General features: G+C 39.9%; 1 protein-coding gene across 5 annotated transcripts in view; it reads left to right on the forward strand.

Moving 5' to 3' along the window:
• Positions 1 to 25774, forward strand: part of OSBPL1A (oxysterol binding protein like 1A) — a 76381-nt gene that overhangs the window by 46601 nt on the left and 4006 nt on the right. For 4 of the 5 annotated variants that reach the window (XM_017831567.1, XM_017831573.1, XM_017831590.1 and 1 more), the window contains 11 exons: positions 6248 to 6404; positions 11412 to 11487; positions 13109 to 13243; positions 15763 to 15860; positions 16564 to 16746; positions 17253 to 17360; positions 17452 to 17541; positions 17792 to 17918; positions 21174 to 21290; positions 22049 to 22172; positions 23653 to 23743. In XM_017831567.1, coding sequence (XP_017687056.1) covers positions 6248 to 6404; positions 11412 to 11487; positions 13109 to 13243; positions 15763 to 15860; positions 16564 to 16746; positions 17253 to 17360; positions 17452 to 17541; positions 17792 to 17918; positions 21174 to 21290; positions 22049 to 22172; positions 23653 to 23743 — 1306 coding nt within the window. Of the gene's footprint in view, positions 1 to 5819; positions 5926 to 6247; positions 6405 to 11411; positions 11488 to 13108; positions 13244 to 15762; positions 15861 to 16563; positions 16747 to 17252; positions 17361 to 17451; positions 17542 to 17791; positions 17919 to 21173; positions 21291 to 22048; positions 22173 to 23652; positions 23744 to 25774 lie in introns of those variants that run through there. The other variant, XM_017831600.1, reaches the window with a different exon arrangement.

Raw genomic sequence — 25774 nt, forward strand, 5'->3', positions numbered from 1 at the left:
TTGAGGGATAATGAGGCTAAGAAAGGCTTGTTCCATTTCAGTTTTGTATACTCAAAGTGTTAGAGGTGGAAGAAAAGGATGAATCAAAATCCTGTGTGCATTTCTGAAATGTCTTTTCATTCCCTATCTGCTCTTCAGTTTAGCATCTTTCATATTTTCATATGCAGAGCATGCAAACAGTGATTTTGGAAGATTCTGAACTTCCTAAGACGATTACAACATGCATTTGTATAGAAAGGCTGTACGTAGTGCAGCTCAATAGTGGCTCGAACTGGGTGATCCCAGAGCACAGAGCTGTCTGTAACTATGGAGGATTTGGAAGAGCTAATCTAACTGTAGCAGATAATGAGGTTGTGATGGCAAACTTCATAAGCAAGTATGGGGTTACTTTTTCTGTGAGTGAACTGTCTGATGCTTCTGACAGATGAGAAAAGCGGTGTTTCCAGACTCCGTGATAGGTGTTCTGCAGTGGGAAACTTAAGCAGGGAAAAAAACAGGTGAAGTGGGGTCTATGCACAGGAGCACAGGGAATCAACAGCAGGAGGAGAAGAGACTAAGGAACACTAGAAACAAGTTCTTCAAGCAGAACCAAAGGAACAATTCTGCTGAAAGGCCTCAGGCTCTTTTGATTGTCAACAAGGCTGAGAATAGTTCTTTATCTGATGCTACTGGAATGTAGTCTCTCCAGCCAGGCTTGCTTTGTGTATATGAGAGAATATTCAGCTTTAAAGAGCTGTTATTCTATACACCTCATAACTCAATCTCTAAATTTTGTTGAATGGAAATGTCCAAAACCACCTCCATAGTTGTCAGAAGTGGTGGCTTTGTCCTTGGAAGCTATGAACAAATCTCATCGAGTGGATTTGTAAAACTGTGAAACTCATTGAGCGCGTGTATATACACAAACATATATAAAAAAATCATATATGTCATTTCTCTCTCCTTCAGGAAAAGTTGCTTCACGTAATTCATCTTAATTGCATTTTAAATAATTTTCTGGGACAGAATCACTTTCTTGACTGTCTGTCAGTTTCCTCAGACTGATGTTAGATTCTCTTCTCTAGGTGTTTTGCATTTAGTGCTTGGCAGAGATTAGGGTCCTGTTTGTCTGTAAAGGCAGAGGTGGCTAGAGAAAGGAAATTGTGGCATTTTCCTGACTGCTGGATGCATGTTATCACTTTCACCATAAGCACAAAAGCAATTAGTCTTTTGTTGGTGTGGTTTGAGGTGAGTTTTTTTACTAATCACTGGGATCCTGGTAAAGCTTTGTAACCTTCTTGCTCTTCTGCCATATCTGTGGAGTCTCAGCTAGAAGGCTTCTTGTCTCCCTATGACAAGAATGCAGTGAGAGCAGAGAATCTGGGGATATTTGACCCTGGCTCAGAGTTTTGGAACGTGGGTCTTCTTTCTCAGGCTAATGAGATGGGAGATATGATCCTAAATATTTTCATAATAGAGAGCAGTGGGTAGGCCTAATTGTCAGAAGCTAAAAATTTTTGTTTCCGGAAGTTTAAATTGCTATGACTTTGTCTTCAAAGCTTTTGCTTAACCTGATTTGCAAACTGATAGCATTTTATTAAGTTAAATTATATTGACCTGGACAAATAGCCGTATTCATGATTTGCCTTTCTAGGCTGTATAGGAGATTGAACAAACACGAATGTATTTTAACAGGGTGATATAACAAGTTTAGAATGTCTGTCAGTGGGAAAATGCCACTACTTAGAGTATTTCTTCTATTAGGATACCATCTTTTTCTACTTACAGTTCTCTGAATTTTTAAATCTCCACTGTAGGAGTGAGTTTAGAAGTGAGAGTGTTGCATAACTAGGCTTGCACTTTGAGCTGAGGAGCTGTTAGTTTTGACTTGACAGGTTGAAAGAAGAAGCCACTGCTACTTTTTGTTTTGTTTTTTAAGAGAATGTTGTCTGCATGTAAGACACTTCTTGTTTACTCGCTAGTGGGACAATTCAGAGCAACACATGACTTTCAAACAGGTTTTTGAGGAAGAAGTATATTCAAAAGGATGTGTTCATGGCAGCAGCAACTTGTCCACATTTAGTTCACATTGCAGAGGAATCCAATTGCTCCTGAGTTTAACTGAATCGGAAGATACAGTCCAGTTGCTGTTGGACACTCAGTCCATGGGAGCAGAGCAGAGCTAATCTAAAGAGACCACCACCAGAAATGTGTCTGTTTCAATTGTTAAGTGCTCAGCACCATCTGTTCTGCTTGCAAATCTGCTCCAGCCAAGCCATGCTACGTGCTAATGTTGGCATAGACTGAATTGGTCACTGTCAAGTCTGTGTTGTGTACTCCTCTCCGTAGAAATTGTGGCCACAGTTACAGAAATATCCTCTTTCTTTTCCAAAACTGGAGTGAGGAAAATGTTTGTAATGTGCCAAGATTACTTCCTGAAGTTGAAGTCTGTTTTCTGAAATCTATTCTCTTTTTATTTTTAAGTGATATGCTATTGTCAACGCTTTCTGACCGTTGTGGTAACTCCTAAATCCTTGCAATGGGAAAGCAGTAGACACCGAACATGAAAGGAAGAACCTACGGGAAGTGAGAGCTACTTTTGCTACCAAAGCATGGTTAAGAACAGCAAAGTTAAGGGTGTTATTAATCTGAATTCTGATAGCAATAGGTCAGTTAACAGTGCTTCCTGGTGTGCTGATCCTCTCATCGTGGAAATGGTGGAAACGTGTAATTAAACTTGGTATCACACAGTGCTGGAGCTCTCACTTTCAGGATTGAATGCTTAGCATGTGTCAAAGTCGTCTACGTTTAAGGCAGGGGAAGAAGTACTAAAAAAGTAGACAGATTTAGAAGGAACAATGCCATCTCCTAGACAGCTGGAGAAGTTGCTAGCTTTGATTAAGAATACAGACCTGAGGAGCATATGAAACGCAATACAAATGCAGTCTCCATCCACATTGCTGAAAAATAGCTAAGCAGGTCAAGAATTAAAGGGTAAAGGTACTTGGCTTTTGCTTTGCAGATAAGATTCCCTGCTTATATGCAAATTGTGCACCCGGATTGGGAAAAGCTTAGATCTGCCTTGAGTTTTCTCTTTAACAGGTTTTATCTGAGAGGTGGTTTTTTTTTTTCTGCAATCACAACTTTTGTTTAGCGTAGTTTGTCAAGTGGCTTTTTTTGAACGTGTACCAAAAATACTTCACAGCCTCTGTGAGAACACTGCTGCCTATGGACTTCTTGCCTTGAATATAGTTAAAAGAATGAATTCAGGTATCTCAGAGGGATGGGAAACACCTGGTCAGAATTCAAACCCAACTGTGCCAGTACTGTTTAACCTTTCTCAGGTGTATTTATTAATCAAATACATTGGCCAAACTTTTCTGTCTGGATCTGAAGACTTACCAGTTGCTGCAATAGGAGATGAATTCCCTTGAGTTAAGTCTCTGTCATTGCTTTGGCTGTTTCCCCTTGCTCTCCCACCCTTGCAAAATGTAGCTGGTGTTTTACTGTTATTTTTTCAGATTTCATGAGCTGAAGAGCTTCCTAGTCAGCCTGATCTTGTCTCAAAGATTACTTAAAAATTTTGGCTTGGGGACAGGGATTCTTATTCCTTCTCCCCCCTCCTCAACACCCCCCCCGCCCCAAGTTCAATAGAAAAAAGAAAACCCTCATTTTCTCCTAGTCATCTGTTTGACAGCTGCTCTGTAGAAACTTGTGAATATAAATCTTTTTTTGCAGTGACGGGGGAGTATGCAAATCTTAATTCAGAAAAGAGTTCGCTGCAAGTGCACAAGGAAAAGCTCCATTTGAGTTGCCTGTTGATCTGTGTTCACAATGCAGTACTAGGCTTGTTCACTCTGACACCTTAACAAGCTCTCAAGGCTTGTTAAGCTCATTGGGTTAAAGGAGGTAGCTGAGGTTTAGGGATTGGAGACTGAGATCTTTGGTGGCAGGAGCTGTTGTAGACATACTTTCTCAATTTCTTTGGAAAATGGGTGAGATGTCTCTAGAGAGCAATTTCTTAAAACAGTGTTGTGTTTCATTCTTCTGCTGTTATTTATTGTATAACATACTCTTGTATTAAGTAAGGCACCTGCCTTGGAGAAGGCTGGCTGGTCAATGTCTGCACCTCTGGAGAGGTTTGCAGGTGCAGAGCTCAGTCCATCAGAATTGTCTCTCGGCATTATAAGGCCAGCACTAGGAAAACTGATCATGTTTGCTGTTTAAAAATGCTTGTTATATTTAGAAGCATATCTGAGATCAATTGGCAGTTCTGGTGAAGCTTACCTGTCCTTTCCTTTCTGCCTCTGGAGCCCTAGGTCTGTTGCAGAAACTCAGTTTGAAGGAATTTGTGTGTCATGATTCTTGTCTGAAAGCAAGACAGTCCCTGATGGTACGGGAGACAAAAGGACCCCATATGAGGAAGACTTTGCTTAATGTTACTGGGATTGTTTCATTCTTTTCTTGTCATAAATTCTGTTGGCATGGTTGAGTAGCTCTTTCAAAAGAGAGATGGAATACATACCTTGAAGGGATTTGTAGTCTGTCATGTGGGGATACCGAGGACCAAGTTGTGTTACACTGCTAGAGTGTCTCTTCCTCTCTGATATTTGGATATACAGGAAAATGGTGTTTTCCTGACTGCCTGGACTTATGATCTCTGAAGAAATCTGTATTTTTATGTAAGAGACTTGTCCGCAAGTAAAAATGCTTCTTCTTATCCTACTTGTTATATATAGTACCCACCAAACTAATGCTTTGATATGTTATATCATAATTTGGCACAGAACTAGACTGATAAATTTGGGGAAAATTGTGAGAAGATTCTCTGGAGTGCCAGTCCACTTTTTTTAACATATCCTCAGCACCAGCTGGTGTTCTTTTCATTCCCTAGCAACTGGCTAAATTTCAGTACTGTCTTGATGAGGATAAGGATGGATATTTTAATGAAAGATCTCCTTTATGTTTCTAGATATCTCTCTAGTGAGAATGAAGACATTGTGACACAGCTCGTCCATTCATCAGGATTTTGTCCTATTCTTGACCCTTGTGTAATCTGGATGTAGTAGAAAGTCCTCTTGTCACTATTCCCTTCAGCAAAGCAGCACATAATTTACATGTTCTGGAAAAGCTGGCATAGTTTTTGAAAGAGAAAACAAGAAAGCACCTGGCAGTAGACAGCTGTGACTGAGATATTCTTTGGGATGGACTGCTACTTCAGCAGGTTTTGATTACTAGTTTTGAATTAGAATGAATGTGTGAGAGAATGACTAATTTTGCAATTATTTCTCTGGGGTTTTGCAGCCAAGTGCAGTAGCATATGCTGAAAGCAGTACATATTAGGAATGGTGTCTACTACAGTTTGTGTCCACTTTTTTTCAGGAGCAACAAGGCTTGCATTAAGCTGTTTACCGTGTTTTACCTGATTTCTGCTAAAGGATTTTTTCAATGGGATAGAAATTGATGTCTTGAGCTGTTCTCTTACTTCCTGGAACTTGCAATTGGATAATGCTCTGACAATCTTGTCAGGTTTGAAAGAAAATATGACACAAAAATACACCCTTCTGCCAGGAAATTCTTACTTTCTGATTTGGGGCAAGATTTACCTGACCAAAACACTGGTTGGAAAGAGGGTGGTGGTGGTGGTGTTGGTATTGGGCTTAGTTTTATATGTGACATGGATTGTACTATTAACCTACCTTCCACAGTACAAAGTTTATCTTGTTTGATTAGTGAGCTTATCATTTAGACTTTGCTGGGATTGTGTAATCTACTGCAGACAGTTGGTGTAATCTACTACAGACAATACCTCCTCCTGTTCTTTGGTACCTCTTCAGTAATCTGGGAAGTGAAAGTTGTTAAACAGCACTGAGTGTCTTAAGAACTTAGACCTAACTGAAGGAAGGAGTCATTACTGGAACGTCGACGTGCCTGTTAGTTAGTTAGGTAAGGTACTGGCATCTATATGGCATTGGCACTTGTCCTAAGCAAGTTCTAGTAGCTTCAGTTAAATAAAAATGTCAGATTTTGGCTCTGTTTGATAGCGAATTTTTAATATACTGTGTTCTTGCTTATTGTGCAGTTTCTTTACATCTAGATGCTGAGCTGCAGCGATCTGTGGCAGTACTAGTTACTTACCAAATGGATGCTGTCATCAGGACACAGTAGCCTACTTAGGTTTCAGTTTTTTACGGAGAGGGGAGATCTGTTAGTGACCGAAGTCTAGCACTGGCGGTAGATTCATTAACATGCACCTGCTCTTTTGCAGATTCAGAATCTGAAAAATCTTTAAGTGGGTTTGAAACAACAGCAGCCTACTCACTAGAGGACAACATGGATTCAAAAGATACAATAACTTCAAGCATGTCTGAAGAAAAGGTTTGTGGCAGTGGGGAATCGCTGTCTAACGGAATCAAAAAACACAGGTAGGATGTTGTCCGTTCCTGAAGTATTATCATATGCATTAGTGGTGAGTAAAAGACCACAGAAATCTGAAAAGCTAACAGAAAACTTTTAAAACTTTGTTCAGGATGATTGACAAGTAGTTGGTTGTGCGATGATTTTATAAAGAATGTTTTTCCAAGGCTGTTGTGCTCCTTTTCACCTTGTTTTTTTATGATCCAATCTGACCAAGTAAAAAATAAAATATAACATGCTATTTAAAAATGGACACACTTGTTTTTTATTAGATCTTATTGAAATCTATGTGCATTTTAATTCCTTCATGTATCTTTAATGACCTATACCTCCTATTGCCTCTTTAATTTCCAGTCATTTGATCCTTCTGTTGGTATCAGGAATGAATGAAAAATATTGCTAGCCTGGCATCAGAAACTCAAATGTGAACAAAGGGAGTCTTATTCTAAAAGTCTCATCCATGTTTTATGTGCTTATTTTGTGTTGTCAAATGATCCATTTTTGTTTGTTTCCTTGCCGATAAAGAAGGACAATAGGTCTGGAGTTAATGAGATGTAACAGACACCACTATTCTCCAGTTTCAGTGAAAGGGCAATATAACGTTTGTGCTACAGATCAAGCCAGACTTCAGCATGTTTCAAAAAGAGTACTTTGGAAGTGTTTTGGATATGCAGAACGATGATGGGAATACCAGATTTCTTTTAAAACACGAAATTAATGTTTAATTTTACAGAAGCAAGCAAGACAGGCTTTAATTACTTTAACTTAAATAGTTAAATTGCAGTAACTGTTGAAGTGTGTGGTAACCATCAGAGACGTAATGTTTCAAGGTTCAACCTCTGCGTGTGCCATACTAAGACTAAGGCCGATGAGAGCTTGGGTGGAGTAATGGGTGGTTTGGGAAGATAACATAAAGCAGCTGACTAAGCGTGTTGCTTTGCACTGTTGTGCTGTTAGCAACGTAATATTTATGGCCTTGGCCAAGTGCCTTTCCTAATTAGAGCAGGAAGTCCAGGAGTGGGAGGGGGGCAGTAGGTGAATGCAATCTGAATTGCATTCACTGCCTTGGAAACAATGAGGAGAAAAGAAGCAATTCATAATCAACATGAAAATGATGGTACAGGTTGACTTGCATTGTCATTAGGAGTCTTAACAGGAATTGGTCTTCTGTTTGCCATAAAAAAGAAGTTGCTTGGCAAGTTTTCATAGCGCTACACTGTGCTGTCAGAAGTGTAAGAGAGCAGGTGACTGGAGGAGTGTTTCAAATCTACTGGTTTTATAAAGAGTAATGAAAAGTAATAAACAAGTACCTCTGTGCAAGTTGTTTCTGTGAGTTGCATGTCTTAGAGAGTATAGAATGTTGCACTAAAATGAGTGCATAAATGGGCTGGCTAATAATTTACTGCTAAAGAAAAGGGGAAACTCTTTTGGATCTGTTTTGCATATATATATCAGCATGTAGGGTCATATTCTATGGGACTAAATGGCTATAGAATGTATGGCCATATTTTATGGGACTAAATGGCTGTAGAGCACATTAGAGGTTGAGCTGTAATGTCAGGCTTTTTTACCTGGCACCTTGGTGTCACATTGGAATTTGTCCACAAATATATTGATACGAACTGTTTCTCCCCAGAGCTCAGATAATTTAAACTTTACCTCCAAGAGAACCTTCTCAAGGGATGGGAGTTGTGTGATGTTTCTAGCCTCGTTTCTGAGGCTGTTGGTGGTAGCGATGTTTGGCCTGGTACAGCATCTGTTTGATGTCACTTCAGAACTGTGTTATCTACCTAGAGCTGTTGGTTCCAGTCTTTGCCTCTTTTTGTTTGGGGAGTGGTTCTAACCATGTGCATGTGGTCATATATGCTTTGTCTGTGATGCCACCTGTGTCATTTTCGGAGCAGAGACTGTAACTTCTTGATGCTGTGCAAAGTGAGGGATTCAGAATGTTTTGAAAGCACTTAATTCCATCCTGGAACCCTTGAATTTGCTTACAGCTCTTTTTTTTTTTAACTTCCATTTGTGTTAACCACATGGAAACAAGTCAGTTAGAGAATAGACCAGATTAGTTTATTTTGCTTAAAATCTCGATACTTTCCTGTAGTTCCTCAGATGAATAGAGGAGCTGCAGTTGCATTTAGATTGCACATGAGAGTACCTAACAATGTTTAGCCATCAGTATAAGTAAGACTATTTCCTATCTTCATCAAATCTCTGCCTCAAATAATATTTTAGTGGTCAAGAATTTTCCATACAGAGGTGGAGGTTGGTTTTTTTATTGGGGAGGGGGAATATGTGCTTTGGTTTTGGAAATGTAGGAATGAATCTGTTGGTTCCAAGGAATTAAAAGTGTTGGGAAGTACACATACAGATAGATTAAGCCAGTGTCACATATAATCTGCTATCTTATTCTGGGTTTTTTTGTTGTTTTTTTTTTAATTAGTTTGCATCCTACTAATTGTTCACAGAGTGTTTTGAGAGCAGGCTTAACTTATGTAAACTTTTTGGGAGAGGATTTGAGAGATAGGAGAATAGTACATTAAATAATCAGGACGCATTCAAATCACATCTTTTTAAGAGGGAATTTTTTAGTCTAAGCCAGGTTTAAAAAAAAAAACAAACCTGAACCCAACAAAATATAACAACAAAAAACCCACCTCTCAAAAAAGTTCAAGCAAACAAACAAACCCACAAAAAATCCGTTGCAGAAAAATGTTCTGTAATATGTGCCACTGTTTAGCATCTACTTGTCACTGCTGTTTCCCTCTTATTCCTGAGTTTTGTAGTCAGCTTTCCCTTTGATCCTCCCACTAAGGGCCTTTCAGAATGTAAATATATTGGTGTTCAACTTTTTGGGAGCCAGGAGGTTATTTGTTCAGGTTTCCACGAAGAGCAAGCTAAACATGCCTTTTTCACACCTGATGTCTCATTCCCCACAAGATTCCTGTAGTAATTGATCTGCAATATCTAATGCTTTGGACAAGTGTTTTTGTTTAAGTGAATGATCCTAAATACATCTTATCTATTCTACTGCACAGAAATTCCAACAGATGTTTTTGTCACTTAAATCTAAAATTAACTTAATGAGTTGTTTTTAAAATTGACATCTGGAAGGAAATTTTTGCATTCACAAACTTTTCCTTTAATCACAGGGCATGTGTCAAGGTTAGTAGGCCTCAAGTCTTATCTGCCTGTCATTTTTCCACATGTCCTTACTTGTCCCTGGGATCTTTCTTGGTGGCTTAAAACTGTTTTGTTTCTTTGTTTGTACATGTACGTGTTAGATGGAGGAAAGAACTGACTCCCGTAGCAGGTTTGACTGATATAGGTGACAAATACAGATGAGTGGCTGAAACTGCATGCCATCCTTCAGCTAATTGAACAAGTTGAACAAAAAGGGACAGGTTAACTGTAGTGAAAATATAAGTTTTAATATGTAAGGAAAAGCAATCCCTGTGTATACTTCAGCAAACTAGAGGTACATGTGTGTGTTTTGCATGCAGAAGGACTTACTTAAACACCAATATCCGCTCTGCTAACTGCCTTCATTAAAAAATACACTGGAAAAACAAGTAAACACTTCTAATGAAGATAAGACTGAATACTTGGTGGACACTGTCCTCTCCTGGACATTTGTATCAAAGCATTCACAGAAGTGTTTTATACTTAATATTATTCCAGATAATCTGTTTGACAAAATATTTTTGTATGAGTGAAAAATCAGAATAAGGAGTGAGTGATGATATATTTTTCAATTAAAGTAAATCCTCCTACCCGCTCATCCTCTGCATGGAAGCTGAGTAAAACAAGTCAGTGTTGGTCTGTGACACATGACTAGATTTTTGACTGGATAGGGTTGTTGTATTCTAAAGAGCATTTTTTGGTTTTGTTTTTTCTGAAAACAGAAGCATCAGCCCTGGTAAAGGTGTTTCAGTAGCAGATAAGTATGGGAGGTAACATGGCAAGTAGGGCTACTTAGACTGAATATTTTTTTCTCTTGGCAATGTTTCTGTTTATCAGAAAAGTGGGTGCAGAAGAAGGGTACAGCCTGTTCACACTCTCTAAAGACATTGCTTTAGCTACTTTGAGGGGAGACAAGACCACCTTGGTTAGGAGGGCAACACAATCATTTAGACAAGAGTTATCTAAACTTTAAAACTTCAATAGTTCATGCAGTTTGAGTCAGCTCTAGGTAACTTTTATCTATTGATAAGAATTGGAAAAACTGTGATATTTTTTTTTCTTATTGGTAATAGCTGTATGATCCAAACACGAATTTTAGTGTTGTTGTGGACAAAGGACTTTAACAAATATTTTTGCGTTTCTATAGGTAAATTGGATTAATAGTTGAACTGTAAGTAGCAGTAAGAAAACTGAACAAAATCTGTGCCTGATTTCTCATAGAGCTGAGAAATACACACTGTGTTACACAGGCTAAATATTGGTCTTAAAAGTATGCTTAAGACTTGTTTCAGGACATGTCAACCCACTGTAGTACAGGCTGCTATGTTTTCTCTTCTTTAATGATGCTGGTTTTTCTGTTGTTCCTGAGGGCTGATTTTAGTATAGGCAATAAATGTTCATGGCCCTTTATTGTCAGTATTAAAGTGACTAGCAAAAAAACCCCAAACCCACCCCACTATTTAATCCTCAGTTCAGTTCAGACATAGTGAACTTAGTTGTGTACCTATTCAGATATAACTTACATTTTCTCACAAACACAACTAAGCATCTTAATGATGCCATTGTGAAAACACTGTTCAGGTAACTGATGTAGACATTCTCTTCCTCTGCTTTTACATAAAATTAGTGGTTCTGGTTCTGGTTTTGGAGAGTTAATGTTTCTGTGCAGGTAAAACAGTTTAAGTGCTTCAAAGTAGCGCTGTCATTCCCCCTTGGTTTTTAATTTAAAAATTGGGAAAGTGTTACTTTCAAAAGTGAGCATTTGGGTTTCTTAGTCATGGTTAGTAATGGAAAGTTTTTCTTCTACTTTTTTTCCCTGTTCTTTTCCACAGAACAAGCTTGCCATCTCCAATGTTCTCCAGAAATGACTTCAGTATCTGGAGTATATTAAGAAAATGCATTGGCATGGTAGGTAATCAGAAAGCTATGATAAAAGATGGGGAACGATGGTTTCATTTGAGCCCCAAATGAAAACTTGTTGAGGAGAAGAGGTCATTTGGGTTTGTGCTTTTTTGGGGGTTTTTGTTGGTTTTTTTGAGGGGGTGTATTTTTTTTCTTTTTTTTTTGGTGTTTGTTTTGGGGTTTTTTTTATTTGTTGCTTATGCTTTATTTGCTTTCACAACTCAAGAAGATAAGACTTGGTCAGAGTAATATTCTTTCAGTAAAAGAATTTTCTCTTCACTTAAACCCTATAAGTATTTTGTGGTAGCAGTTTTGTTTTTTTTACTTTGACTGTGAAAAAAAAACAAAACAAGCCCAAAAAACCAGCTACTTTTATTTTGCTCTTCTCCTTTCCCCTAAGTATCTGAGTCTTCCATGGTGTTACTCACCAGATCGTGGCCAAATCAGAGTTGGCTGGTTGGCACCTAATCTCTTCCAGCTAAGGGTGAATTAAGGAGTTCTCTCCATTAGATCCTACAGTAGGCTGAAATTACTTGCTGCTTATAAACCTCTGTGAGCCTCTAACAGTAGCTTGCAGAAGGGAACATGTGTGTTTAGTCGCTGTTGTTTTCTCCTCCTCCCCTTGGTGTAAGTTAGGAGCAGCACCAAGCAATTGGATGTGGAAATGTTGGGAATGCCTTTGTCAGCAGCTCCAAGTTTCCTGAGTTGTTATGAAGCATCTGAGGCTTCTCACAGTGGCTTTAGTTGGCTTTAGCAGAAAAATGTTATAACCTTAAAATACAAAGAACACACTGTCTTTGCATAAGGTGTGTGCGGGCAAGAAAATCCATAAAGGTCTTAATTCTGCTTTGCAGGAATTGCTGCACAGAAGTTGCAGTTGTGGGGGGCAGCAGAACTTGTAGTGTCTTGTCCCAAGGTGTCTGCCAAAGCTGTTGGTGCCAGGTGCTGCTGTTATGGCCAAGGACAGTGCTGTTTGCTGCACACATGGCAGCGGTCATTCCATATGCTTTTAATTTGCTACTGCAGGCAGCTTTAAGCCATTGCTATGTTACGCACTCAGAGAGCGTGCTTTTTAAAAATGGGGAAGAAAATAAACAACCACCAAACTGTGGGACTTCTTTTCAATTTTTATTCCTGTTACAAAGGTTCCTTTTTTCTCCAGAATCCAGAATCCCTGTTTTTAACTCCTGAGCCGCCATGTTTCCCTGTGGTTTCTCATCCTCCTACCCCCGCCTGCCCACCTGCCTCCAAAAAAAGATAATATGTTTAAGTAATTAGATGGACCATACCTATTTTAGGAGTAATAAATAACTTGGTCTTTAAAGGATTCCTTAATATGTCATTCCGTTGTTTCATTTCACATTCTTAATGCATTTGTTGATATTAAGTTTGCTTGTTTGATGTTTGGTTTTCTTTTTGTTTTAGAAGTGGCCTTAACACCAGCACAGTTCTGCTTATTGAGCTTATAAGGGGTTTGTCCTTTCAGCATTAGCAGAGCCAGGTCAAGCACATTGCATTAGCACTAAGAGCATAGTTTATTTTTGTAATAAGCCAATTACACTTGGGTTACTGCAGGTCAGTGTATCTAATCATTCGACTTTTCACACAAATTTCATTTGTGCATCAGGAGTTGTCGAAGATCACAATGCCAGTTATATTCAACGAGCCACTGAGCTTCCTACAGCGACTTACAGAGTATATGGAGCATACATACCTCATCCACAAAGCCAGCTCCCTTTCCAGCACAACAGAGCGAATGCAGGTATGTTGAGTGTGGTAGTTTATGTGAGCTCTTGGTGAATACCTTAGGATTTCTTTCCTTCATAGTCTCATCAAAGGAGGAACTCCTATAATTTGCTGCATGTCGGGTTCTCTTTTTCATTAACCAGTTTTATTTGTCCTGGTTTCCACTGGGATAGAGAGTTAATTTTCAGAGAGTTATTTTTCTTCCTAGTAGCTGGTGCAGTGCTGTATTTTGGATTTAGAATGAGAATAATGTTGGTAACGCACTGATGTTTTAGTTATGCCTAAGCTGTGTTTACACTAAGTCAAAGACTTTTCTGCTTCTCACCCCACTCCACCAGAGAGGAGGCTGGGGGGCACAAGAAGCTGGGATGGGGACACAGCTGGGTCAGCTGACCCCAACTGACCAAAGGGATAGTCCATACCATATGGTGTCATGCTCAGTACATAAACTAAGGGAAAAGCTGGCTGGGTGCTGCTGTTAGGAGCAGACAGGGCATCAGTCGATGGGTGGTGAGCCACTGCACTGTCCATTTCTTGTTTTGATAATTATGATTCTTTTATTGTCATTATTTTCCCCTGCTTTTCTGTTCTATTAAACTGTCTTTATCTCAACCCACTGATCTCACCTTTTCTTCCCCCCAGTTCTGTCCTCCATCCCATTTGGATTGGGCAGGGGGTGTAAGTGAGCAGATGTGTGGTGTTTAGCTCCCTGCTGGGTTTAACCACAGCAGTCCTTTTTGACACCCCACAAGGAGAAGAGCACAAAGGGTTGACATAACAGATCTGACCAGAGCATATTAAAACAAATTCATTATAAGCATTTATTATACTAGTTTAATAGTCTCAGGTCACAGTGTGGATTTACTTGTTCTCAGAGTTGCTGCACACGTTCTCAGAGATGCATTATGCAGTATCTTACTTGCCGTATATGTTCCCTGTTGTGTTGTTTATCACCTCTGAGGGCTGGATTAAGGTTATCGTTTTGCTGTACTTTGTAACACTGCTGGTGGTGAGTCTGAGCGAGTATTTGTACTCAGCACTGCTATCATCTCCATACTTTGGGAGCCATCTATAGGAAACTATTCATAGCTACACCTTTTTCCTTTCCTCTTTGGAGAGCCAATCTGGGGGGGGAGATAACCTCCATCATCCCCTTTTCCTTCAGGCTAATTACAATAGCTCTTGAGATTTTTTTATATCATTGGGATGTTCAAACCGGGATTTTCCTTTTGCTATGTTTCCCGAATGTGCTTGAAGTTCTGCTTATAGTAAAACAATCATTTATGCATACCACTGAGAGATCTGCCCCAAGGCTGGGTAGCTATGAGAGGCAGGGTGCGTGAGATAGTATGAGGTAGTGGGCATCTCCAGCATTTTGGAATTTCACCCCTAAACAAGGAAAAAATGGTAAAAGGTTTGCGAATAGAGAGCAGGAGAAAGAAGTAGATGAGACAGACTACTACACTGACACGGCAATCACGAGAACAGGAGGAAGAAGAGAGGTAGCTGCTGACTGGGAAGAAGGAAGATGAATATATAAATGAGGCAGTAACCACCCAATTCCTATCCCTGAGTGAGCTGTGAGATATGCAGAAAGATTTCAGCTGTCGTCCACGTGAAAACATTGTCACCAGGCTGCTCTGATGTTGGGCCAGTAGCCTGGAATTAGAGGGTAAGGAAGCCAAGCAGCTTGGATCCCTTTCTAAGGAAAGGGGTATTAACAAAGTGATTGGAAAAGGGACACAAGACCTCAGCCTGTGGAGGTGACTTGTGTCAGGTGTGAAGGAAAGGTATCCTCTCAAGGAAGATGTTATTATGTCACCCAGGCAAGTGAAGCGTCTTGGAGAAAGGTATCAGTACCTGAGGGAGTTAACCCTGCTGGAGGTGATTTGTAATGACCTGGACAACAAGCAGTTATCCAAAGATCCATGTTAAGACAGGTGCACGCAACTCACATGGTGGAAGTTTGTACAGAATCAGGACTGTTGCGGTTTAAACCAGCAGGTAGCTAAAACCTCAGCCAGCCACTCACCGCCCCACACGCCTCCTCCATGGGATGGGGGATAGAACTGGAGGGGGGAAATAATTAATGGAATATACAAAACAAATGATACCCAATGCAGTTGCTCACTGCCTGCTGACCAGTGCCCAGTCAGTTTCCAAGCAGCAGCAGCTCTCGGCCAGCTTTCCTCCCTAGGTTAAATACTGAGGTGTGGAATATCCCTTTGGTCAATGTGTGTCCCGTCACAGCTTCTTGTTCCTGCCCGCCCCCAGCCTGCGCACTGGTGGAGTGGTATGAGAAGCTGAAAGTCCTTGACTTTGTTGCTAAACATTGCTTAGCAATAACTGAAATAGCAGTGTGTTATCAACATTATTCTCTTTCTAAATCCAAAACACAGCACTGTACCAACTACTAGGAAGAAAATTAACTCTATCCCAGCAGAAACCAGGACACTTATCTAGGCAAATGTTTTGGTGTTGTGTAATACCCATGACTACTGTTGATTAACTGTGTACTCTTACTCTTCTGAATAGTGTGTTGCTGCATTTGCTGTCTCTGCTGTTGCCTCACAGTGGGAACGTACAGGGAAGCCATTCAACCCATTGCTTGGAGAGACCTATGAATTGATCAGGTAATGAACAGGGAGTGGTATTCTGTGCAATAGATGTTTCATTAGATTTGTCAGGTGGCTTGCAGACTGCACTGTAGCTTATAAGCTTCCAGCCATTCTGGCAGCTGCTGCAGGTGCTTCCAGTGTGTGTTGGCGTTCACCAATGCACCTTCCAGCGGAGGAAAGCTACTTAACTTTTCAATTCAGAGCAAGCAAATGAAATTTGCCAGGCTTCAAAAAAGTTCTATTTACAAAAATGAATCTTTTTTTTTTTTCCCTGAAACCTTCTGAATGAAAAGATGTACGTGGTACATAAGGGAGGTGTTAGAATTTTAGTATTCATTACCTGAGTGTTCAGAATACATATAGACAATATGGGTCTATTAGTGTGCAGCTGCACCTAGGGCAGATTCTTCTTTCGAGTGAGGTTTTGGCCTGTGTTTATGCAAAAACTCAAGAAAGAGGTCATTATCAAAAGTAAATATATTGACTCATCCGATTTGGGAGTTCTTGTTTTCTTTTTTATATTAGGTCCTCAGCTATTTAGAACAAGGATGTATGCATTATTTTGTCTTTTGGTTTAGCCTAGGCTTTTAACTAACTCTTGCACTGAGTACAGCAACTGTGCACGGGTCCAACTATCTGTTTCTCCTCAGGGAAAAGAACTGCAACTTCACCATGCTTGATATGTAGATACAGAGTTTTGGTTGTCTTTATTTTGCAGAGATGATCTTGGATTTAGACTTCTCTCAGAGCAAGTTAGCCATCATCCACCCATCAGTGCTTTCTATGCTGAAGGCTTAAATAATGACTTTGTGTTTCATGGATCAATTTATCCGAAACTCAAATTCTGGGGCAAGAGTGTGGAAGCAGAACCAAAAGGCACGATGACTTTGGAGCTTCTTGAGTAAGTTGATGGGAAGTGATTGCACAGGCACAGCGCCTCATCCCTGATGATTAGTGTGCATTAGAGTCCCACGGCTTAAAAATGGACGTGTCCAATACCCACATCCTAAAGTCTGATGGCTGATCATTGTGCGGGGAGGAGGGGATGAGAACATGAAAGGAACTGCCATTGTTTCCCCATATACATTCAGTGTGCTAATAGTAGCAACAGCTGGGGGCTGTGCCTGTATGTTCTGCAAGTGCCTGGACATCAGTCCTGCTAAATCTAGCATGCTCGAGTCCTGTTGGCTTTCCTCATATCTTTCAGTGCTAACAGTGACTGCATTGAAGTGACTGTTGTAAGGACTTGATAAAATCAGTAGCAATAGGCTGATAAACTTCTTGGGTTTACTGACTTATTGCCATGTCCATTTCAAGACGTGGAACAATTGATGGATTGATGGCTTGTTGCAGGAGTGACATCCAGTACAAAGGTAGAATATTTTAATTTTTATTCCCTTCCCTTAGACACAATGAAGCCTACACATGGACAAATCCTACGTGCTGTGTGCATAACATTATTGTGGGCAAACTTTGGATTGAGCAGTATGGAAACGTGGAAATAACTAACCATAAGTAAGTTAAAAGTGTGAATGCTTTCACTTCATGCAAGTTTTAAAAGGAAAAGCATTTGGAAGTAATTAGTGCTCTCTTGTTCTGCCTTTAGAACTGGTGAGAAATGTGTACTAAGTTTCAAGCCCTGCGGACTCTTTGGGAAGGAGTTGCACAAAGTTGAAGGGTACATTCAGGACAAAAGGTAACAGCTTAATTCCAAATAGGAAACAAATGCCTGCCCTTGCTTCTGATGGGAGCTATAGAGCTAAATGCCTTTAACATAGTCTGGCAAGGGCATTAACCTGCAACAGCAAGGTTATGAAATGTGCAACACCAATAATGGAGATTTAAGAGTTGCCCTCAAAAGTTGTTCTTTCAAATATTTTTGTCTGAAATTGTGAAATAAATCTCTTTAAGCTTCTTTGTAAACTTAATGTGGGTTTTTTTGACAGCAAAAAGAAACTTTGTGCATTGTATGGGAAGTGGACCGAGTGTTTGTACAGTGTTGACCCAGCTACATTTGAAGCTTACAAAAAAAATGACAAGAAAAATACAGAAGAGAAGAAAAGCAGTAAACAGGTATTAATCACATAAAGAGGTGGTATCTCAAAAGCATGATGAGACCGCTAAATATTTTAGTAGCATTTAAGAGCATTAAGATTTCAGTTATCCTCTCTTTCCTAGTAGGATACAAAACGGATTGGATGAGTACCAACAATAAGGGATAAAATGCTTTCTCTTTCTTGGATTTGTATTCAAACTTACCAAAACTTGGTGTGATGTAAATACTGTCAAATTCCTTACTTGCCTCTTCCTCCCAAGTTACATGGAGTAGATAACATATCCATTAGTTGGACCATTTCTGATCATATATGACATTTATATTCTGACAGAAGGACTTGAACTCCTAGAGGCAGAACAGACTAGTTTATCATCCTGATAAAAGATCATCTTTTCCAGCTTTTACATGGAATTTTTGTATTGCATTCTATTAAATTTTCACAACTGTAGAAATGCTGACTTTTTTTTCTTCACAATTGATTTTTTTTCTTTTGTGAAAAAAATTCATTCAGAATTCATCCAAATTTCTGGTACACTTTTTGTTTAGGAGGAGTGGTGATGGTGACAACAGCTTGATGAAGAACAGCCACTCATACAGTAGCTTAAAAAGGGATTGTTCTCCTTTGGTGACTGCAGACAGATTTTTTGTTGTTTTGGGTGTTGGTAGCTTTTATACTTAAGAAAAAAAACTGGAGAACTCTTTCAGATGGACAACTCTGAAAGGAGTTGTTCCTGTGCAGGTTCAGATTGTTGCTGTATCTGAGGTTGCTCCAGTGCTTGTCATCAGGAGAGTGCTAAAGCACTGGGGATTGCTGCTTCTCTGTGAGTCCAAGAGCTCTAGAGAGAAGGAGCGAAGAAAAACACACCCTGTGTTTTTGTTCAGCTTTCACTTCACATTTTCCAACAATGCTGAGGATGATTGTTGCTTTTCACTTCAAAAAGAAGCATCCTGTTGCATAAAGCACAAGCTGCAGTGTTGCTCTGACTCTAGAAAAACATGCTTTTTCTACTCATTTAACAGAACTATTTCTGTGCAGAAAACTGAAAGCTTGGTAGTGGTAGCTATAAACCAGTAGTCTTTGTTGAATATGTATGTATTCCCACTGCTCCTTGTGTCTGAGGAGCTGATATTTTCTGGGATTTGAGCATTTAGTTAAGCCAAGTCTCATGTATAGTGTCTGGATGTGGGTTGTTCCTTCATGGTATTGAAGGATTTATTCAGGTGCAGAAGTACATGGCTTTTCAAACTTCTCTGAATTAGAATTTTCAGATTTCTGTAGTTGTTTCCCAGCTATTCCTTTGTGCTGCATTGCTACTAATGAAGAATTGCTTCTGTCTCCCTTGAGGGAACCTGCTTGGATGTCAGTCCTTTTGTAACTTGCCCCAGATTTTCCCCTGAATCCCTTTGATTTTTATAGGAATAAAACTCCAGGGAAAAATAATTTTGCAGGAAACTAGACAAGCCTTCATGTATGCAAAGGTGATATAACATTAGAAGAGTTTTAGTAGACCTGGAGTTAGGCCAGGATGCTCTGATTTCTGCTCTGAATGAACCAGAGTCTTCTTCTAAACAAGATGAAGGATTTTGTGTAGATTTTTCAGTGCAAATACATAGGAGAGCACAATGTGAGGCAACAGCAGCTGCTTTCACATGTGCCTAGTTGACAGGTACCAGAGGTCTTGCTTTAGCAAGTCAGTTAATATTCTCCTAGCAATATAATGAAAGGTTGAGTAGCACTGAGCATGATATGGATCACTGTGGCAAGAGCATGTGAAAATCCACATTTTACCTCGTTCTCTGTAATTTGATGGCATTTTTAAGATTATGTATACGACAAGGCACAAATTGTGTATTGTAGCCTTCCTATAAAAGTTGGCTTGGAGTTTGGCAGTCTCATATCCAAGTGTCTGTATTTTGATATAAGAATCACTTTCTGATCCGTTCTGTTTCAAATTCCCAATTTCTGCAGGATCCATCAGTGTCCCTGAAAGGGCAGAATGATAGGTTGCCAGTACAGTTCAGATGTAGTCAACTAAAAGTCCTGTTTGTCCCCCATAGGAGCTGAGGGATTGAACCTGGTCTGCATGTTGTTCTGCTTACTTTGCAACCTGTTCATTGTTAAAAGCACAGTGAAGTGCTTCGCAGTGAAACAGAATCCTTACTACTAATTCTAATTTTCTTGAAAGCATAACATATGAATCCTCTCAGAGGACAACTGAGTCCAGGGTGCTGGGTACTGGATGTTTTCAGTCTATTATCTGATGCAACCATGGGAGAGCAAAGCTTATTAGCAGCAGGATTAAAGCTGTTGGCACATAGCCAAAGTATTTAAGGCATTAATTGCCTCTAAGTTCAGCTTTAATCTCTGGTGGTCTCTGAAGCGTGCTGCTGTTTTTAGCTGTGTTGGTGACACCAGGTTTTCTTGGGAGAGCCATATTCACTGCCCAGCTTTTCTTTAGTTCGGTGTTGTAACATATGCTTACGTAGCGGAATTAATGTCAGCAGCATCAGAGCCCAGCTGCTTTAAAGCTGTGCATAAAGAGGGGATGGTTTAGAACTACTTCAGGTCACATCTACTCTGTGACCACCAATAATTCTCTACTGCCCTAGTAACCCTGGGTGAAGTTCTTCCTTTTCTGGGAAAACCATTTCACGGTGCTGTGGCCACAGCTGCCTCAGGCTGTGTGTCAGACTTCACAGGATACCCTTCCCAGAAGAAGTAATTAATCTAGGATATTTATTTCACATTTGCAGTTTGCCATTTCAGTTGTGTACTGGTTAATGGAAAGGAAGGTTCCTCTGGGCAAAGAGCAGTAGGAAAGGCTTTCTGCTGTGCACAAACTGGGCAGCGTCTGCGTTATGTGCTGGTATTTCTTTGATGTGGAAGGATGAGGAATGTGGCTTCTATTCTTCACCTTTAATGAAGCAGTGATGCAGTTAAGTATCAGGCATGAAAATGCTTGTATTTGAGGAAACAGGACATCTCTGGGGTGGAAAAACTGACATTTCTTAATGCGTGAACACCCACCTTATATCTACAAAAATACTGCTGCAAGAAACTGTTGGTAGTCTTCCATTGGGAGGGAGTTGGGAGTATATGTGCTATGTTAATGCTATTATCCTTCTTGACAAGCATCTAGAAAAGTTTCATTGTTGCTGAAATTACTCGCTTTTGGCCAAGGAAATAATTTTCTGTAAGTTCCAGTGTTGGAATGAATTGGTGTAAATAGTTCATGACTCCCAAAGAACTTTTCTTTGTGTGCTGCCTTTAGGTGGGCAATACTGAGGAATCAGATGAGATGCCGCTGCCAGATTCTGAGAGTGTGTATGTTATTCCTGGAAGTGTTTTACTATGGAAGATAACTCCAAGACCTCCAAATTCAGCACAGGTCAGCTACACTTCTCATTATTGAATGTGCTATCCTGTTATTTTGTATGTTTAACACAAAGCAAATCCATTTGTTGTCTTTGTCATTAGCAAGCCTGGATTTGCCTGTTTATTGCAACAAACTCCCTGCTACAATTGTAACTTTATAATGTGGGGTTGGAGGGATAACTGCCACAGGCGAGAATATAGAATTAGCAGAATTTCTCTGGAAAATGGGATGCTTTATGTAGCTAGTGGTATGGGAGCATTCCCCACCTGTTGTGTCCACCCTCTTTCCCCCACTGAGGCACTAGCCTTGTGAGAAATCTCTTCTGAAGGGCTTCATTAGAGGACAGACACTTGCAGGGATAGACACTTGCATGGCACAAGTTGGAGAGTCAATAGGTGGAATACAAGGGTACTGTATGTAATTGCCAAGGCAAAGAATTGGAACAGAAAAGATGCTCTCACTGGGTTAATCAAGGGGGAAATCTCTCTACAGCGATAGGGAAAATACCAGTGGGACTGGAAAAAGAAGATAAGAGAGAAATAGTGCACTGAGTAATTGGATGCTGGCCTGCTTAAACAGAAACACCAAGGATCATCTACACTCTGCCTGACAGTGCAGTTTTGCTGGTATCTTGAGCATTCCTATCTTGAGTGATTAAATAATAAAAGAGCCCTTGGATGTTTGTTTTTAGGCAACAGTTTTCTTGTGTATTAAGACTAGCAGCTGGAGACATTGTGAAGTCACCTTTTATCTTTGTCTCTGAATTTCAGATGTATAATTTTACCAGCTTTGCTATGGCTTTGAATGAGTTGGACAAAGAAATGGAGAGTGTCATTCCCAAAACCGACTGCCGGCTACGACCAGATATCAGAGCTATGGAAAATGGAGAAATAGGTAACTTCAGTTATTGGCAAAGGTGGTTTTATTTTTTGTTAAAACTGAAGGACTGGAAAAAAGGTTGATAGATGAACAGTTAAAGTAGCTACCCATATGTTCCTTCATGCTCATTAACACAGCCTTCTGCAGGTTGTGGTGTGCTTCTGGTGAAAGGTATGTCATCCACCTGTACTGGGAATAGTTGGGATGGAGCTAATTTTCTTCATAGCAGCCCAAATCTGGTGCTGTGGTTTGGATTGGTAACCATAGCAGTTGAAAACTTCTGCACGGTGTCATGGAAGTATTTGTGAACTTTTCGGTTTGTCTGTTTCCATCAGCCTGATGCAGAAGGAGTGGTTTGATGTGCCAGTTCTGAGAAATACAGTCTAAACTATTAAGGAGAAACTGTAGCACCAAAAAATACACTTGATGCAAAATCATTCTTCAGTGAGATTTGAACACTACTGCTGTCCTAGAATAGTGAATTAGAAATACATAATGAGACTTTCAGTGAGTAGAAATAGAGTGCTTTTTAGAAACCTCATAGAGATTGTTACTGTAGATGCCATAGAAGGAAAAGTGTCTTTTAGTCTTCTGACATGTGACTTGGTGTTAAATACTTCGATACAGTGTTGAACAGCCTTCCCCAGCCCTCTTTTGCGCCTTTTTCTTTGGCATTCCAGTAATTTGTCTGTTTAAACTTGAATTGCAAATGACTGTGCTGTTAGCAATAACTGTATTCCTTAATGATACTAGTGGCATAAGTGTATAGCAGGTGGGTTAGTAGCTGGCAGGGTAACTGGGAATGGCTGATAGAAGTAGTTAAGAGAATCCTTCTTGGAAGACTAAGATGTGTATGAAATGCTTTTCGAAGAGTCAGGTGTGAGATTGCCTTTCACCTAATCTGCTGCTTAGTCTGACTCTGCTCCTCAGACCTTCTGACCATTCTGCCTGCCAAATAGAAGCAACTGTTCTGCATGTTTAGGATCACAACCTGTGCTACCTTAGAGCATTAACAAAAAAAAATGAAAAGATACTGCAGAGAGACAATTCATTGTGGTTTGGAAATGAATATTCCAAAGCTCCATTGATCAGGAACTAAAGACTAGTAGCAAATTAGCCCAAACGTCAAAAAGAAGAAGGTGGCCAGAATTGTAAAATCAATCCTGCATACCTTAATTAGTTTCCATCCTGAAATAAATTCTATGTATGCCACCTGCCTTAGCTCACGTTTGCTGTCATGTAAACATTTTTTTTGGGTTCTCAGGCCATGGATAAACAGGCATTTAGCAGTCTTAAATACTGGTCTGTGCCACAGCTGGGCTGGCTTTGCTCTTAGACTAAACCAGTAACCTTCAGTGTTATGTAGAAAGCTTTTTAAATGCACAATTTTTACTACTTCCCTTATTTATTTACTGGGTCAGATTAAGTAGTGTCCCTGTCTTATATATTACTCTTAACGTCTGTTGTTTTATTTGTGTGTTTTTATTCCTTCAAGATCTGGCTAGTGAAGAAAAGAAGAGGCTAGAAGAAAAACAGAGGACCGCCCGCAAAAATCGTTCAAAGTCAGAGGAAGACTGGAAGACGAGGTTAGTGTGTTTGCCTCTGTGTGTGTAGTTATGTAAACGTTTTGAGCACTGAGGTTAACTGACAGTCCGCACTGGTGACATGCAGTGTTGTGTCAGCAGGAAGAGCAGACAGACATCCATCAGGTCTGGTAGTGCTGCCGTTGATTTGCTTACTCAGACTTGGTCTCAGTTTCTTCCCTCTCACTGCTTGCACACTCATATGCAAACACAAACTGTGTTGTCTTCTCTGAGCACCTCTTGGTTCTGACACGAAGAAGATGATGTCACTGATAGCTGCTTGTAAAGGACTGTTGTTGCTGATTAATTTGTAATTGCCTGAAATTTGCATGATTGGCCAAAGAGTAGAGGAAATGCTTCCTCTGGTGAACTTGACAGCTTACTGCCCATGACTTCTCAGATCAGTGGCTCTGTGCTGACAGTACTGTATTCTCAAAGTTGGTGAAATGATTTTATCACCCAGCTATCCAAGTCACTACCTTCTTTCGGGGAGGGTTACTAACTACAAAAGCGAGAGGAGCTAAGGGAAAAATTAGCTTACAAGGGATCTGCCAGGATATTTTAGGGATTTTTTAGTTTGTTTTTTTAACTATGAGAGAGGTCAGTTGGGAGCTCTTACAGACAAACTAAAAAGAAACTGTGAAAACATGACCAGATGAATCTCGTTTGACCAGACAAGGTCTACTTAGACATATAGGAATAAACTGACAGTATCTTCAGAGAACAAAAATGGTTAGACTAAACTCTCTATAAGTAAGCAAGTTTCATCTCTTCTCTATTAACTAGCTATTTTTACACTGAGACACTGTGATTAAATACCTTTAAAATGTTTGTAACTATAAATCACTTTTTTCTTTTTTTTTTTTTTTTTTTAATGAAGTCACCCATCATGCCAGAGTCCCAGGTTTGGACATGTCTGCCTTTTGTCTTTTTCCTCTGCCTGCACTCTTAAAGTGTTTGGGTTTGTTTGCCCTGAGACTGGTGGAAAATAACACCTTTGTAAAGCTTCCAAGTAAACTCATTAAGTGCTAGACGGCCTTGCACCTCTCTCCCATTTCTGAATTCAGAGTGGTTCTAGCTCTCTTCAAATGTTTTCAAAGCAAGGGATAACTGTGTTGTGTTCTTCCACGTGCCAGAAGTGTAGCTTAAGGTATAGCTCAAACCAGCTGAGGTTGGTATTGGAATTTGGAGAATTTCCATGGGGCAACTAGGAGCTATGGGTTTGGGGTTATATAATTAGTGCAGACACCATTCACAAGGTTCTTCCATAGCTATTATGCAGATACTGTAGACCTGCTCAGCATGTGTCTGGGATATCCTTTAAGAACTCTTTTCTTTGCAGAAAATTCCTAGTGTTGATCTCTTTAGTAGGAATGCCAGGTGTGACAGCCTATAAAGGATGAACATTAAGTGTTAGGGAGAGTTGTGCTATGGGGGAAAAAATGTATGCTGCGAAGGAGAATTCTCCTACCTTTTCCTAGAAGGTCATCTGTAGGTCTTATTCGGTAATGCAGTATAAACTCAGATTTAAACTACTGCAATTTCCTTGCCACAGAAAAGCAGGCTGCTTACGTTCTTCCCTCGTAAGACAGTTTTCCAAATGTGAGTGATTTTTGGTTTTTTTACATTATTCTGAATCCATTTTAGAAGTGGAGTCTTGGTGTTTCTCAAAAGGTGATTAATGTTGAACATTTAATATTTTAGACGCTGACCAGTGATCATAAGTCTTGAGTGAAAGAGATTAATTCAGTTCTGAAACAAGCAGTGGTTTGGCAATTTGATGAAAATCTGTCCCCTCTTTCCCCCATCACTTATGTGGCGAGATCATCTTATTGCTTTAGGTCTTATATTTCTCTTTCCATTGCCTTTCCTCTTGCTATTGCAGTAGGTTGTCACTGGAGTTGGGGCATATTGTCCTGACCTGTACAGGTGTTGAAGACACACTAATGAGGTATTGGGTGGTAGAATTCCTTAATCTGAGAGGTGAGGTAACTGTGCTTATGGCCCTCTCTCACGGCAAATGCTCTGGAATGA

This window comes from Lepidothrix coronata, unplaced genomic scaffold, assembly GCF_001604755.1.
Source record: "Lepidothrix coronata isolate B3197 unplaced genomic scaffold, Lepidothrix_coronata-1.0 Scaffold6, whole genome shotgun sequence".
Lineage (NCBI taxonomy): Eukaryota > Metazoa > Chordata > Aves > Passeriformes > Pipridae > Lepidothrix > Lepidothrix coronata.